The following is a 13040-nucleotide window of genomic DNA, read 5'->3' on the forward strand; positions in this document are numbered from 1 at the left end:
GGGAAACTGAGGCTCAAAAGATTAGGTAACTGCCCAAGGAATGCAGCCAAGAAAAGACAGAGCTGAGATTGGAGCTCAAATCTTTCTGACTTCTGAGTCTATTCTTCCCGTTATTATGCTAAACAAGTCAGAAAAGGAAGAGACACCTGAATACACAGAACACACAGAAGCAAGCAATGGAACTGGCTTCAAAGTTCTAAACTGGAGTTGCTATGCAAGGATGGCTTTAAAACCTGTCTTGGTACAGAGGCTGGGGTCTGAAAGTTGTCCTTGAAATAGCGGTTATCACAACAAAAAAAAGCACATTTCCAAAAGATGCCTACCATTGAAAATGACCATGATATCCAAGAGACAGCACAACTTTCTGTGTGGCCATTTTGGTTCTGGGCTCCCTGGCTATGAGATCAATGGATATATCTCAGTAGTATAACCATTATTTTGTAAACAGGCACCCATTCTAAGTATCTACTAAGTTCTAGGCACTGTCTAGATGGTGCGGTGAATAATGTAAGACAGCTTCGCAGGAGGGGCACCCAGATAGGAATCGACCCCTCCCCCACATATGTGGTACAGATGTGGTTAAGCACCCAGCTTTCACACTGGACAGCATGGGTTTCTATCCCAGTGCTGCCACTTACTAGCTGTGATTTTGGACAAATTATTCAATTTCTCTGTGCTTTCCTTATCTGTAAAATGAGAATGGTGGAGTTACTGTAAAGAATAAATAGGTAAGTATGTAAAGCTAGCACGTGTAGCTGCTGTCTTTAGCAGCAGCAGCAGCAGCAGCAGCAGCAGCAGAAGCAGCAGTATCACGTGCTGACAAAGTGCAGAAAAGCTGCCTCTCCATGCCTAACACAACTTTCTGATTATTTTCACTTCCCTAAAGTATTATATTTGATAGACTATGTATACAAATGATATTCTCCCAAAGGTCTAGGCCCAAAGCTGCCAAATAACCAATGGATAGCAGGATGCTAGAAAAATATCCCAAGAAGAAAACTCACTCTAGATTTGTCCGTGAATAGTTCTTGAAACATTACTTTTATGTATAGCGTATTAACATAACTTTTATAGCTTAGAAAAGAGCCTTCAGGGAGCCAGAGAATATGTTTCTTGTCTTCCTGGCTGGCAGCACTTCTTATATCACTCTTTCATATTTTTTGTGCTTGGGTAGGCCTGATGGTCCTAAAACAGTGCATCATTTTCCATATAATAGGTATATGTGATAGATACACAAAAGTAAGCCAGCATAATGGTTAAGAGAATGGTTATAATAAGGTAGCTACAGGCCCAAACCCTGGTTCCTCCACCTACAGGCTGTGTGACCTTGAAGAGGACTCATGCTCCCTGAGTGACTGCTCTTGGAATGAACAATAAAATATCATAGAAATGTTATAAAGATCAAATAAAATGATACATAAAAAGTATTCAGCACAATATCTAGCACATAGTAAATTCAATAAATGGTAGGTATTATTAATGCCAAAAGGTATGAATTAGGTAAGCCTAATGGCCTATATTCATTTTCAAGTGAATATACATTTACTGCACACCCGCCAAGTATCTTACACATTGCTATTTATTGTGGGTACTAGATAAAGGGAATGAGCCACACATTCCCTTGTTTAGTCCTCTAAAACACAGTCTATTTTTCACAAGTGCATGACGCTAAAAAAAGTGTTCTGTAACATGTCCTCATACTGAAAGCTGGGCCAGCACCATCCTTTCTGCAATCATATCAAAGATAAGAATGCGAAGAAGTAGGAAGATAAACATGGACAGAGGAGGGGTTAGATTTGATTAGAAATGAATCAGTCCATCCCACAGAGGGCAGCACCCACACATTTTTAGTTATATAAGGGCCACTATCTCAATCCACTGGTCACCCTGCAAGCTGCATCAAGCTTTATCCTACGTGTTCCTTTGGTGAACCAGGTGAGAGAAAATTCATCCAGCTATACTGATGAATATTTGGTTGATTGTTATCCACAGCAGAAATCCAGGAGTAAGAGCTAATATATATTTGGCCTTTTCATTTTTGTCTCTTTTTCTTTTCTTTTAATTTTTTGATTAGTTTACTTTATCCTGGGGTCTTTTTAGAATAAATCTGTTGTTGTAAAGATGAATAATGCAAGAAATTTGCCTTCTTCTAGGCCATTCCACATTCTCTTCCCAGTCTTTTGCATGACATTTTTTTTCTGGATTGCCCAGCTCAAATAGGGCGGAGGTCAGCCCTGGTGTAGAGTCCCTTCCCTGTTTAATGTAAGTCCTTGGGGCTCCAAGATCAAATCATCTACTAGTCAAACTACTGCCTGCATTGCTGAGTCTTTCTTTCTGGTTACTGAAAAAGAACAGTGTTTGGTCAAGGCTGAGATTAGGATAGTACTTGAGCTCTGATAAGGGCTATCTCATGCTTCTGTAGCACCATTTTCTATTTGCTGAAGGCCTTAGTAGTCCTGTTTAGCTTCTGGTGGCCAGAGGAGAAGTAGGTATGATAGAAGGTCTGTCACTTTTAACTCAAGAGAACCAGTGAAACTAACCAGAGAGACTGGGACAATACATCTGAGTGGTTCTGGAAACTTTAGAAGCTCCAGGACAACACTCAGAACACCAAAGTACACAAAGTGTAGAGACATTATGTAAGGAATATATTCAGCCAGGACATGGAGATCTGAGTGCTTATCCCAGTTCAGCCAGTAACATGCCATGACAATCTTAGCAAAGTAACTCAAAGTTAACAAAGTTAGTTATTACTGTGTTGACAGATCCTCAACCCTTCCTTATTTGTTGTATTTGTCAAGTGTAAGAGACTTGAAAAACTAGAATGATTATTATTAAAGTTAGAATTACTTATAAATTTTTTAAAAAAAGAAAATGAATAATAGGGTCTTTTGTTTCTTTTATCTTCAGGTACACTTAAACTTGCAAAAAGATGACCGACCTCTTAAGAAGTGTTGTCACAGTCATTGATGTTTTCTACAAATATACCAACCAAGATGGGGAGTGTGGCACACTGAGCAAGGATGAGCTAAAGGAACTTCTAGAGAAAGAGTTCCGTCCAATTCTGAAGGTGAGAACCATCTACCAAGATTGCTAGGGTCCTATCAATTCTCTGTTATGTGAACAAAGAGTAGCTAAAAACTGCACAGTCTCAGTAGTCTTTGGGAAAACTATGAGTGTTACTTCTTGGGCACATCAGAAAGTCTGTTGGAGCAGAATTTATTTTTATAAAGGTGATTTTTTCCCTCATTTTCCTGTTTACCCCCACCATATAGACCTTCAGACTTTTTCATGCTCCCAGGTCTCCCCTTACGAAAAATAACAGAAAATAAATTTGTGCTAAAATATGAGTTAAAAGAAGAAAAAGTATAAAGAGGGAAATGTCTACAAAGAGATCTGACTAAGTAGCCAGAATTACTAAAAATTATAAACAAAAAACAAGCATTTTTTTCCCATTTACTTGGGAAGGACTCAGCTAATAACTTTAAAATTATAGATTCTAACAAAGAATATATTAGCATGTAATATTTAAAATTTATGTAAAACTAAAATATACCAGGTACTAAACTTGATTTATTCAATTCCTTCTTGTATATACCTGAGTACCTAGTCCCCTACCTTAGGTCCTTGAATTGCATTCTGTTGGAGAACCCAATAGTTCTTTTCTATTACCTCTTCTCACCTGCTGGATCCTAATTATTAGGCTGCTTTAGCTTAAAGTAACCCTTGACTGGATTAAAAATACCTATTGTCAAACATCCACAATTCCACAGCTCTGTTTGAATATTTTATTTTATTTTTTCTACTTGAATATTTTAGCTGACTATGTGGGCTAAGCTGACCAGGTCTCCTTTGGTATGTCACTTGTATACAGAACCCAGATGATCCAGACACAGTGGATGTCATCATGCACATGCTAGATCGAGATCATGACCGAAGACTGGACTTTACTGAGTTTCTTCTGATGGTATTCAAGCTGGCTATGGCCTGCAACAAGGTTCTCAGCAAAGAATACTGCAAAGCTTCAGGGTCAAAGAAGCATAGGCGTGGTCACCGACACCATAAGGAAGAAAGTGAAACAGAAGAGGATGAAGAAGATGCACCAGAACAGAAATCAGGTTACAGGCATTCAAATTGGAGGGAGGGAGAGGAGTATGGTTATGGTTCTGAGGGTTTGAGGCGAAGTGTGAAACACAGACATGGGTCAAATTCCAGGAGGCTGGGAAGGCAAGGTGGTTTATCTAGCTCAGAGAACCAAGAGAAATCTGAGAAAAGACACCGTGGGTCTGGTCACTCATGGAATAGTGACAAAGAAAGACATGGTTCCAGCTCTGGAGAGCTGGGGGATAGAAGAAACAAGTCACATGTTAGCCCCACCAGGGAATCTGGGAAGGAATATGAATCAGAATCTGGATCTGGGTCAAAGAGTGAGAGGAGGAAAAGTCATGGTGGTCTGTCACATAGACTGGATGCTGGTGGGCATGAATCAAACTCTACTCAGTCAAGAAATAGTGGAGGACAAAAGCTTGGGTCTAGCTCTAAAGGTTCAGAAGACAGTGGAAGACAAAGCTATGGATGTGGTTCCAGAAATTCGGGTGGGTGTGGAAGTCCACAAAATACTTCTAGTTCCTGTCAGGAAGGTAGATTTGGAGGGCAAGGAAATCAATCTAGCTGCACTCAGTCAGGTTATCAAACAGGAAGTAGTGGAAGACAAGATCGTGGATGTATCTCGGGAGGTCAGTCCTCTGGATGTGGTCAGCATGAGCCTAGCTTCTGTAGTCAGCCTTCTAGTCAAAGAGGATACGGATCTAGAGCATGTGGTCAGACACAGAACTGTGGAAGACAACAGAGAACAGGTTCAAGTCAGTCCTCTTGCTGTGAACAATATGGGTCTGGAACAAGTCAGTCTTCTAGTTATGGTCAACATGGATCTGGTTCTTGTGGACATTTTTCAAACTCTCATCAAAAAGGGTCTGGTTCAAAGGAATTTTCTAAATGTGGACAACATGGATCTGGCTCATGTCAGTCCTCTGGCTTTGGACATGGCTCTGGCTCATGCCAGTCCTCTGGCTTTGAACAACATGGGTCTGGCTCATGTCAGACCTCTGGCTTTGGACAACATGGGTCAGGATCAGGTCAATCCTCTGGTTTTGGACAACATGGGTCAAGCTCAGGACAATCCTCTGGCTTTGGTCAGCATGGGTCTAGTTCAGGACCGTCCTCTGGCTTTGGCCACCATGGATCCAGCTCAGGTCAGTCCCCTGGCTTTGGTCAGTATGGGTCTGGATCAAGTCAGTCCTCCAGCTTTGGCCAACATGGGTCTGGCTCAGGTCAATCCTCTGGTTTTGGCCAACATGGGTTTGGCTCAGGTCAATCCTCTGGTTTTGGCCAGCATGGATCCAGCTCAGGTCAGTCCTCTGGCTTTGGTCAGTATGGGTCTGGATCAAGTCAGTCCTCCAGCTTTGGCCAACATGGGTCTGGCTCAGGTCAATCCTCTGGTTTTGGCCAACATGGGTTTGGCTCAGGTCAATCCTCTGGTTTTGGCCAGCATGGATCCAGCTCAGGTCAGTCCTCTGGCTTTGGTCAGTATGGGTCTGGATCAAGTCAGTCCTCCAGCTTTGGCCAACATGGGTCTGGCTCAGGTCAATCCTCTGGTTTTGGCCAACATGGGTTTGGCTCAGGTCAATCCTCTGGTTTTGGCCAACATGGGTCTGGCTCAAGCCAATCCTCTGGCTTTGGACAACATGAGTCTGGCTTAGGTCAGTCTTCTGGTTTTGAACAACATGGGTCTGGCTCAGGTCAGTCCTCTGGTTTTGGACAACATGGCTCTGGTTCAGGCCAGTCCTCTGGCTTTGGCCAGCATGGGTCTGGCTCAAGCCAGTCCTCTGGCTTTGGACAACATGGGACTGGCTCAGGTCAGTCCTCTAGTTTTGGACAACATGGCTCTGGCTCAGGTCAGTCCTCTGGTTGTGGACAACATGGCTCTGGCTCAAGCCAGTCCTCTGGCTTTAGACAACATGGGTCTGGCTCAGGTCAGTCCTCTGGCTTTGGCCAGCATGGGTCTGGTTCAGGTCAGACCTCTGGCTATGGACAACATGGATCTAGCTCAGGTCAGTCTTCTGGCTTTGGCCAATATGGGTCTGGCTCAGGTCATTCCTCTAGTTTTGGACAGCATGGGTCTGGCTCAGGCGAATCCTCTGCCTTTGAACAACAAGGGTCTGGTGCAGGTCCATTTTCTAGCTCTGGACAACATGGGTCTGGGACAGGTCAATCCTCGGGCTCTGGACATGGATCTAGCTCACATCAGTCCCCTAGCTTTGGGACTGGCTCAGGTCATTCTTCTGGCTTTGGACAACATGAGTCTAGATCAGGTCAGTCTAGCCGTGGTCAACATTGTTCCACTTCAGTGCAATCCTCCAATTTTGGCCAAGGATCCTGCTCAGGAAAGTCCTCTAACCCTGATCAACATGCTAGCACAAGTCAGTCTTCTACTTATGATCAACATGGGTTTAGCTCAGGGGAATCTTCTGGATATGAACAACATGAATCTAGGGTAAGGAGAAAAGAAAGCTCTTGCACTAGTTCAGGAAAAGAGGGTCCAAAACATGGAAGACCCATATCAGATTCAGCCCACACTCAGATAAGAGAAACAGGCCCAAAGAAAACTACTCAGAGGGATAATGAGAGAAACAAGAGACACAGTACAACAGCAAAAGAGACTGAAGATCATGACAGCATTCATGGACATAGCCAACAAAGGCAAGGATCAAGTCAGGAAAGAAGGACTTCTACAACACAGGACACGAAACATAACCACAAAAATGACAGTCAAGCCCAGACAGATAAATGGGAGACATATTCAGCAACTACCCGGGAGCATTATGAAAATGACCATGAAAAATCAGGAGGAATTCCCACAGGTAAAAATGAAAGATCTACTCAGAGACAGGAAGGAGACAACACAAGACATGCCCATTCTGGCCATGGACAGGCCACCAGGACAGAATCCAGTAGGACCCGAAAAACGGGATCTAGCAGCAGTGAGTCCAGTGACAGGGGAAGGCTTTCAGGAGTCCATGGCCACCCTGGATTCCAACAGGGAGAGTCAGGATCCACCCATGAAGGAAGATGGGAAACTACTCACAGAAAGCAAGGAGACACCACTAGACAAGCTCATTCTGGTCATGGGCAGGCCACCAGGACAGAAGCTAGCAGGACCCAAAGAAGCAGATCCAGTGTCAGTGAATCAAGTGACAGGGAAAGGCACTCAGGAGTCCCACAGACACACACAGAGTCCCCTCATGGCCAGGCTGGATCTCAGCATGAAGAGTCAGGATCCACCCATGAAGGAAGACAGGGTACTACTCACAGACAGCAAAGAGACACCACTAGACATACACTGTCTGGTCATGGACAGGCCACCAGGACAGAATCCAGTAGGACTGGGAGAAGAGAATCCAGTGTCAGTGAGTCCAGTGACAGTGAAAGGCCTTCAGGAGTCCCACAGACACAGGCAGGGTCCCCTCATGGCCATGCTGGATCTCAACATGGAGAGTCGGGATCCACCCGGGAAGGAAGACCAGAAACTACTCACAGACAGGTAGGAGACTCCACTAGACATACACAGTCCACTCATGGACAAGCCACCAGGTCAGAATCCAGTAGGACTGGGAGAAGAGAATCCAGTGTCAGTGAGTCCAGTGACAGTGAAAGGCACTCAGGAGTCCCACAGTCACAGGCAGGGTCCCCTCATGGCCATGCTGGATCTCAACATGGAGAGTCGGGATCCACCCGGGAAGGAAGACCAGAAACTACTCACAGACAGCAAGGACACACCACTAGACAAGCTCATTCTGGTCTTGGACAGGCCACCAGGACAGAATCTAGCAGGACCCAAAGAAGCAGATCCAGTGCCAGTGAATCGAGTGACAGGGAAAGGCACTCAGGACTCCCACAGACACACACAGAGTCCCCTCATGACCAGGCGGGATCTCAACATGGAGAGTCAGGATCCACCCGGGAAGGAAGACAGGGAACTACTCACAGACAGGCAAGAGACACCACTAGACATACCCAGTCTGGGCATGGACAAGCCACCAGGTCAGAATCTAGTAGGACTGGGAGAAGAGAATCCAGTGTCAGTGAGTCCAGTGACAGTGAAAGGCACTCAGGAGTCCCACAGACACAGGCAGGGTCCCCTCATGGCCACCCTGGATTCCAACAGGGAGAGTCAGGATCCTCACTGAAAGGGAGACAGGGAACAACTCACAGACAGGTAGGAGACTCCACTAGACATGCCCAGTCTGGTCATGGACAGGCCACCAGGACAGACTCCAGCAGGGCCCGAAGAACGGGATCTAGCATCAGTGAGTCCAGTGACAGGGAAACACACTCAGGAGTCCCACAGACACACACAGAGTCCCCTCATGGCCAGGCTGGATCTCAACATGGAGAGTCGGGATCCACCCGAGAAGGAAGACAGGGAACTACTCACAGACAGGCAAGAGACACCACTAGACATGCACTGTCTGGTCATGGACAGGCCACCAGGTCAGAATCCAGTAGGACTGGGAGAAGAGAATCCAGTGTCAGTGAGTCCAGTGACAGTGAAAGGCACTCAGGAGTCCCACAGACACAGGCAGGGTCCCCTCATGGCCATGTTGGATCTCAACATGGAGAGTCAGGATCCACCCGGGAAGGAAGACCAGAAACTACTCACAGACAGCAAGGACACACCACTAGACAAGCTCATTCTGGTCTTGGACAGGCCACCAGGACAGAATCTAGCAGGACCCAAAGAAGCAGATCCAGTGCCAGTGAATCGAGTGACAGGGAAAGGCACTCAGGACTCCCACAGACACACACAGAGTCCCCTCATGACCAGGCGGGATCTAAACATGGAGAGTCGGGATCCCCCCGGGAAGGAAGACAGAGAACTACTCACAGACAGGCAGGAGACACCACTAGACATACCCAGTCCACTCATGGACAAGCCACCAGGTCAGAATCCAGTAGGACTGGGAGAAGAGAATCCAGTGTCAGTGAGTCCAGTGACAGTGAAAGGCACTCAGGAGTCCCACAGACACAGGCAGGGTCCCCTCATGGCCACCCTGGATTCCAACAGGGAGAGTCAAGATCCACACTGAAAGGGAGACAGGGAACAACTCACAGACAGGTAGGAGACTCCACTAGACATACCCAGTCTGGTCATGGACAGGCCACCAGGACAGAATCCAGTAGAGCCCGAAGAACAGGATCTAGCATCAGTGAGTCTAGTGACACGGAAACGCACTCAGGAGTCCCACAGACAAACAAAGGATCCGCTCATGGCCATGCCAGATCTCAACATGGAGAGTTGGGATCCTCCCATGAAGGAAGACAGGGAACTACTCACAGACAGCAAGACGACACCACCAGACATACCCAGTCTGGGGACGGACAAGTCACCAGGTCAGAATCCAGTAGGACTGGGAGAAGAGAATCCAGTGTCAGTGAGCCCAGTGACAGTGAAAGGCACTCAGGAGTCCCACACACACAGGCAGGGTCCCCTCAGGGCCATGCTGGATCTCACCATGGAGAGTTGGTATCCACCCAGGAAGGAAGACCAGAAACTACTCAGAGACAGGCAGGAGACACCACTAGACATACCCAGTCCACTCATGGACAAGCCACCAGGTCAGAATCCAGTAGGACTGGGAGAAGAGAATCCAGTGTCAGTGAGTCCAGTGACAGTGAAAGGCACTCAGGAGTCCCACAGTCACAGGCAGGGTCCCCTCATGGCCATGCTGGATTTCAACATGGAGAGTCGGGATCCACCCAGGAAGGAAGACAGAGAACTACTCACAGACAGGCAGGAGACACCACTAGACATACCCAGTCCACTCATGGACAAGCCACCAGGTCAGAATCCAGTAGGACTGGGAGAAGAGAATCCAGTGTCAGTGAGTCCAGTGACAGTGAAAGGCACTCAGGAGTCCCACAGACACAGGCAGGGTCCCCTCATGGCCACCCTGGATTCCAACAGGGAGAGTCAGGATCCTCACTGAAAGGGAGACAGGGAACAACTCACAGACAGGTAGGAGACTCCACTAGACATGCCCAGTCTGGTCATGGACAGGCCACCAGGACAGACTCCAGCAGGGCCCAAAGAACGGGATCTAGCATCAGTGAGTCCAGTGACACGGAAACACACTCAGGAGTCCCACAGACAAACACAGGATCCGCTCATGGCCAGGCTGGATCTCAGCATGAAGAGTTGGGATCCTCCCATGAAGGAAGACAGGGAACTACTCACAGACAGCAAAGAGACAGCACTAGACATACACTGTCTGGTCATGCACAGGCCACCAGAACAGAATCCAGTAGGACAGGAAGAACAGGATCTAGGAGCAGTGAGTCCAGGGACAGGGGAAGGCCTTCAGGAGTCCCACAGACACAGGCAGGATCCCCTCATGGCCATGCTGGATCTCAACATGGAGAGTCGGGATCCACCCGGGAAGGAAGACAGGGAACTACTCACAGACAGGCAAGAGACACCACTAGACATACACAGTCCACTCATGGACAAGTCACCAGGTCAGAATCTAGTAGGACTGGGAGAAGAGAATCCAGTGTCAGTGAGTCCAGTGACAGTGAAAGGCACTCAGGAGTCCCACAGACACAGTCAGGGTCCCCTCATGGCCATGCTGGATCTCAACATGGAGAGTCGGGATCCACCCGGGAAGGAAGACAGGGAACTACTCACAGACAGGCAAGAGACACCACTAGACATACCCAGTCTGGGCATGGACAAGCCACCAGGTCAGAATCCAGTAGGACTGGGAGAAGAGAATCCAGTGTCAGTGAGTCCAGTGACAGTGAAAGGCACTCAGGAGTCCCACAGACACAGGCAGGGTCCCCTCATGGCCATGTTGGATCTCAACATGGAGAGTCAGGATCCACCCGGGAAGAAAGACCAGAAACTACTCACAGACAGCAAGGACACACCACTAGACAAGCTCATTCTGGTCTTGGACAGGCCACCAGGACAGAATCTAGCAGGACCCAAAGAAGCAGATCCAGTGCCAGTGAATCGAGTGACAGGGAAAGGCACTCAGGACTCCCACAGACACACACAGAGTCCCCTCATGACCAGGCGGGATCTCAACATGGAGAGTCGGGATCCACCCGGGAAGGAAGACAGGGAACTACTCACAGACAGGCAGGAGACACCACTAGACATACCCAGTCCACTCATGGACAAGCCACCAGGTCAGAATCCAGTAGGACTGGGAGAAGAGAATCCAGTGTCAGTGAGTCCAGTGACAGTGAAAGGCACTCAGGAGTCCCACAGACACAGGCAGGGTCCCCTCATGGCCACCCTGGATTCCAACAGGGAGAGTCAAGATCCACACTGAAAGGGAGACAGGGAACAACTCACAGACAGGTAGGAGACTCCGCTAGACATGCCCAGTCTGGTCATGGACAGGCCACCAGGACAGACTCCAGCAGGGCCCGAAGAACGGGATCTAGCATCAGTGAGTCCAGTGACACGGAAACGCACTCAGGAGTCCCACAGACAAACACAGGATCTGCTCATGGCCATGCCGGATCTCAACATGGAGAGTTGGGATCCTCCCGTGAAGGAAGACAGGGAACTACTCACAGACAGCAAGACAACACCACTAGACATACCCAGTCTGGGCATGGACAAGCCACCAGGACACAATCCAGTAGTACCCAAAAAACGGGATCTAGCAGCAGTGAGTCCAGTGACAGGGGAAGGCTTTCAGGAGTCCCACAGACACAGGCAGGGTCCCCTCATGGCCATGCTGGATCTCAACATGGAGAGTCGGGATCCACCCGGGAAGGAAGACAGGGAACTACTCACAGACAGGCAGGAGACACCACTAGACATACCCAGTCCACTCATGGACAAGCCACCAGGTCAGAATCCAGTAGGACTGGAAGAAGAGAATCCAGTGTCAGTGAGTCCAGTGACAGTGAAAGGCATTCAGGAGTCCCACAGACACAGGCAGGGTCCCCTCATGGCCACCCTGGATTCCAACAGGGAGAGTCAGCATCCACCTATGAAGGAAGACAGGAAACTACTCACGGACAGCAAGTAGACACCACCAGACATACACTGTCTGGTCATGGACAGGCCACCAGGACAGAATCCAGTAGGACGGGAAGAATAGGATCTAGGAGCAGTGAGTCCAGTGACAGGGGAAGGCCTTCAGGAGTCCCACAGACACAGGCAGGGTCCCCTCATGGCCAGGCTGGATCTCAACATGGAGAGTCGGGATCCACCCGGGAAGGAAGACAGGGAACTACTCACAGACAGTCAAGAGACACCACTAGACATACCCAGTCCACTCATGGACAAGCCACCAGGTCAGAATCCAGTAGGACTGGAAGAAGAGAATCCAGCATCAATGAGTCCAGTGAAAGGCCTTCAGGAGTCCCACAGACACACACAGCGTCCCCTCATGGCCATGCTGGATCTCAACTTAGAGAGTCAACATCTACCCATGAAGGTAGACTGGGAACTACTCGCCCACAGACAGGAGACACCACTGGACCTGCCCAGTCTGGTCATGGACAAGCCACCAGCGCAGAATCCAGGTGGACTGGAAGAAAGGGATCTAGTGTGAGTGAGTCCAGCGACACTGAAAGGCACTCAGGTGTGTCACAAGGACACTCAGTTTCTAGTCATAGGCATTTTGGTTCTATTCCCCAAAACACAGTTAGTAATACAACCAGAAGACATGGTTCTAGTACTGAAGAGTCAGGAGATAGTTCTAAACATTCCAAAATTGAACAAGGGAAGACTTCAATTCATAAGCAACCTAGTTCCAGAAGATCAGGAGTACAGGCATCCTCCCATAGACACGTTGTAGACAAATCTACATTCTCAGGTTCAGCTCAGGGGCACACCACATCTTCTCGTGGACAGTTAGGAATTGGCACAACAGAACAAGGTGGATCCAGCCATACACAGTCGCATGATACTCATAGACACACCAGTGATAGCATAAGTAAGCATTCACATAGCAGTC

At 48.0% G+C, this 13040-nt stretch overlaps 1 protein-coding gene across 1 annotated transcript in view; it reads left to right on the top strand.

Moving 5' to 3' along the window:
• The first annotated feature begins 2932 nt into the window (after window positions 1-2932).
• Window positions 2933-13040, top strand: part of FLG2 (filaggrin 2) — a 67251-nt gene continuing 57143 nt past the window's right edge. The window contains exons 1-6 of the mRNA XM_047082280.1: window positions 2933-3070; window positions 3875-6553; window positions 6921-7600; window positions 8318-9041; window positions 9297-9941; window positions 10025-12665. Coding sequence (XP_046938236.1) covers window positions 2933-3070; window positions 3875-6553; window positions 6921-7600; window positions 8318-9041; window positions 9297-9941; window positions 10025-12665 — 7507 coding nt within the window. The remainder of the gene's footprint in view (window positions 3071-3874; window positions 6554-6920; window positions 7601-8317; window positions 9042-9296; window positions 9942-10024; window positions 12666-13040) is intronic.

This window comes from Lynx rufus, unplaced genomic scaffold, assembly GCF_022079265.1.
Source record: "Lynx rufus isolate CCGP_SWC_20201006 ecotype Redwood Valley unplaced genomic scaffold, mLynRuf1.p SCAF_2, whole genome shotgun sequence".
Lineage (NCBI taxonomy): Eukaryota > Metazoa > Chordata > Mammalia > Carnivora > Felidae > Lynx > Lynx rufus.